Source organism: Carassius auratus, unplaced genomic scaffold (genome assembly GCF_003368295.1).
Source record: "Carassius auratus strain Wakin unplaced genomic scaffold, ASM336829v1 scaf_tig00000254, whole genome shotgun sequence".
Classification (NCBI taxonomy): Eukaryota; Metazoa; Chordata; class Actinopteri; order Cypriniformes; family Cyprinidae; genus Carassius; species Carassius auratus.
In genome coordinates, this window is record NW_020523286.1 from 90,337 (window position 1) to 94,671 (window position 4,335).

At 38.1% G+C, this 4,335-nt stretch overlaps 1 protein-coding gene across 3 annotated transcripts in view; it reads left to right on the forward strand.

Moving 5' to 3' along the window:
• The window catches only part of LOC113068838 (caM kinase-like vesicle-associated protein), a 42,346-nt gene extending 39,964 nt beyond the window's left edge, over positions 1 to 2,382 (forward strand). For all 3 annotated transcript variants that reach the window (XM_026241688.1, XM_026241690.1, XM_026241689.1), the window contains one exon: positions 582 to 2,382. In XM_026241688.1, coding sequence (XP_026097473.1) covers positions 582 to 1,907 — 1,326 coding nt within the window. In that variant the 3' untranslated portion in view covers positions 1,908 to 2,382. The remainder of the gene's footprint in view (positions 1 to 581) is intronic.
• Positions 2,383 to 4,335: the final 1,953 nt, after the last annotated feature.

The following is a 4,335-nucleotide window of genomic DNA, read 5'->3' on the forward strand; positions in this document are numbered from 1 at the left end:
AATATTCATCATAGTGTCACATGTATGTGTATGAAAAGTTGTCCCTGTGTTTGTGTGTGTGCCAGAAATGACCAAAGCGGTCCTTATGAAGAGAGAGAGAGAGAGAGAGAGAGAGAGAGAGAGAGAGAGAGAGAGAGGGCAAAGTGATTTTTCCTAAGATGATTTACAGTGACCCTGATTCATTGATTCACATCATGCTTTTGTCAATGACACATACATATCAAAAACATTTCATTCAGATCAGCAGCCAGTAATAAACATAAATAAACCAAAAATGGCTCTTACTTTCATTTAATTGTTGGGCATAATTATTAGCTGTAATTTAAAGTTGTTAAAATAATTGAACTGTTAGAAATCTATTGATGTTTTGATACGTTGAAAAAAATGAGATGCCTCCCTGAAATTACTAGAACGCCCATCTCCAATGTATTTATCTTATGAAAGAGATTGAGATGGAAAACTGCTACCACAGACTGCCATGCTGTTAACAATGCATTTCACCTCCATAGCAAAGAAGACCTCATGTTACTTTAGAATTTAGAAGGTACTAAGTGTTTGGTATGTCTTCATTTCACTTTCAGAAAGCGATTCGTGTCACTACATTCATGCAGCGTCTCCGAGCCTCTGAAATGGGATCTTCTGATGGGGCAGTTGAAGGCCAGGGTGAAGAGGACAAAGCGGATGGATTAGATGGTAAAGGGATACAAACAGACTCAGGTGGCATTTCTACTGTGAGCATGTCCCGTGAGGTGTCTGTCGAAAGCAGACCTGAGGAGAATCAAGAAGAGGAGAAAGCAAGACACCTTAAAGCAGAAGAGAAAGAAGCAGAGACCCTTCCCAGATCAAAAAGCTCTATAAATGTACAGGCAGGAGAGCCCAACATGAAAGAGACTACTGAAGGCATTACTGAAAGGGAGGACAAACCATCAACAAGAGCAAGCCAGAAAGCAGCACCCAGCCAGCCTATCAAGACCTCGGACAACCAAAAGAAAAATGTTCCCAAGGAGCCAGAGGCCACTACTGTTGGTAGTGTCGAAAAGAAATCACCTTTCCCTGATACTCCAAATCGACGCAAAATGGCAGCCAAACTCTCAATGGATCATGGTTCATGTTCAGATGCCAAAACCAGTACCTTGTCAGTGGGAAAGGAACCAACTCTTAAATCAGAAGACAAAAAAGACACCGTTCATGATATGGCCGCAAGTAGCTGGTGTCAAACACAGCTCCCGGAAGCAGTTGCAGAGAGTCCAGCAGAAGTAGCAGTGACTTGCGAGGTCAATCCTAAGAGCAGAGAGTTAAATAAAGGACGAATGGACAAAAGTTGTCAGTCGGTAAAAAACATCCAGTGTACATATGCAGGATTGGGATCTTCAAGTCTTAGCTGTGATAAAACAGTATTTGAGCAGGAGCTGCAAGAGATGGTCCATGGTGCATCAGGGTACGCAAGCCCGTACTGTCCTACTTACTCTGTCGGACAGTACGGTGGTCTAGATCCAGGAAGTGGAGTGAGTGCGGACTGGCAAATGGATTGTGTTATCGAACAAATTGAAAAGCAAATGGCTGCGGTGTTAGAGAAGATCGAAGGGGACATGCCTTCCTTGCTGGAGCAGATCAGCGACCATCCTGAGACCCTTCCGAGAGCAAAGAGTGCCAGCTCTTCCCCATCACCCCAACCTCGCTCATACCATCATTCGAGCCCACCACCTCTTCCCACCACACCTCGCCCAGCAATGCCTTCTCTACCACACCTGACCATCCCGCCTCCCTCGTACCCACCACCTTCCCCACCCAGTCACATCCAGGGTCACAGCCAACCAACTGCCGAAGAGGGTAACAGTGATGGTCAGAATTCAACAAAGCCATCTGGCCAATCACCAAGAGGAAGTTTGTCAGGAAAAGGGTTGTAAATATGCTAAAAGTATGTGAATGCTCAAGAATAAAGTAGGTATGGCATGTAACAAAAAATACAATAAAATTGGGATATTGATTAGGATTCATGAGCACAGCATACCTTTAGGGGCTGTAAAAAGATATTTGGCCCCCAATGCAAAGAGCCTTGTTTTTGATTGTACATGAAGGATAAGAAGTTTTTTTAATGTGGAAAGAGGAAAGTGAGCAAAATGAGCACTATTTTGTAATATTAGAGAGAACAGTTAAGGTTATCCCACTATAAATGGTTCTAAATGGCTCTGCTCTACACTAAAAGATCATAGCAAACACTATCATGTTTCCTATATAATTTCATAATTAAAACGTAAAGTCTGTGGATACAGTTTGGATACGAGAGTTTATATAACCTGAAAAATGTACCTATAATGAAACTTGTACCCTTAAAACAAGTTGGCATCCTGCCCTATTTTTGAGAACTGCTGCACATTTGCTGTTTACCAGGTACTGACTTTTGGAGGGTGTCATTATTTTTGTCACTTCATCCATCTTGGATTTTTGCTCTGAGATAAGTTGAAGCAGTGCATCTGTGTAATCTCATCAATCATTTACTTTCTGTAATATTTCCAATAAGACAATTTAATTTATCTTTCTTATTGTATATTCCATTCTCACATTGTACAGCAGTACAGACATACGTCTCTGCCAAACATGACAGTCTTTCATTGATTGTGAATAATAATGCTCAGAGGGCGAGAACTGATCATAACTTCAAGACTACTTTAAAACGATGTTCTCTTTCCTACCCCCCCCCCCCTTTTTTTGCTGTTGTATGTGTCCATCTTCGTGTTTGTTTGATTCTCATGCTCTTACTCAGTTTTCTCAATTTTTGATGCATACTATCTTTACATTATAAAGTACTTTTGCTAATATATTCTAAAGTAAGCTATAATGTCTATATGTAAAGTCCTGGCAAATGTCTGTGAACTGTAACTGTGGCTTCCACCTCCCCAATTATTATATAGATTTTGGTGATGTGAATATTATTCCAAGTTATTTTTTTGCACTCTCTACATGACTATTTCAATAAAATTCAGATCAAACTATCTTGTTATAGCCTTTTCTTTTGGCATGATTGTTATAAAATTACAGTTGGTACATAACTAGCCTTATAGTAAACATAACTACAAAATAACTTTGCATCAAATATGCCTAATTTGCTAAAAAAAAACACACATTGTAAAAAAGGTATATCATAGACACTTGCCAACTAGCACATTTGCTACCCTAATTTATGGATGTTTTCAGTTTTAAGTTTAAATAGAATTATTTGGTAATATACCAAATTAGAAGTGTTTTATTTTCACTTTTCACAGGATTTTTTACTTTTAGTTCATCACACTATTAGTTCACTCTCTTATTAGCACGGTCACATTCCTGTCAATTACAAACATGCTACTCATCTTATTTTCTGTTCACAATGTTCACTTTCAGCACATTGTTACTGCTGCTACAGATGCATTTAACTACATTTTACTACAACACAATGTCTTATACTTCAGGAGTTCCTTAGTGCTCTTATCCCATTACTTAAATCATTGTTTAACAGATTTCCCAACCTTTTTAGCATTTACCTTAGTGTTTACGTACTCTGTGCCTGCGTTTTGTTTGCACAGCCTATTGTTGGTATTGTCAACGTCCTGCAATCTGAGCTGCTTTTTAAGTATTTCAATGCCCAGAAAATCCTGTGTAAGCTTTGAAAATGACAAAAGAGCAATTGACATTAAATACCTTTTAATCAGGTTGATATGCCATGTGGTGGCACGCTACAGCCATCTTAAATTGTTTTACATACAGTTGCATTTTAAATGCATTGTAGTTTTAATAAACTCATACTAATTTGATATTAATTGGAAAATTTTCACTGCAGGACCATTTAAAATGATCCAGTCAATAAATACATAATTTAAACTGCAGGACCATTTAAAATGATCCAGTCATAAATACATAATTTAAACTGTTAACATTTCAAAAGGAATAGTACAACATATCAATTTGCTTACCCGTTTATATACATTTTAACCCGAAATCTTGATGTGTACATAAAAATCCACGTTCTATCTAAAAGCAACTTCACGCACATTTCCACGCATAAAAACTACGTCTACCATAGAGCACAGCGCAACCCAAGCTTTGGGCGAGTCTATTTTGTAATTCGGTGGGGGGGATGACAATTGTAAAATAATGGTTTTGACAAAATACAAAAAGGTTTTTAATTATTACCAAACTACGTTTGTTCTAAAATATAATTGTAAACGTTAAACATTTGATCGTCAACGCATTTAATGTATATGACGGTTAAATATAAACACAAGTTTGAATTATTTCCCTGTATCTTGAATTATAGCACTGTCTGAACTCAAACTCTGCACATGTTGGTTCTACGCT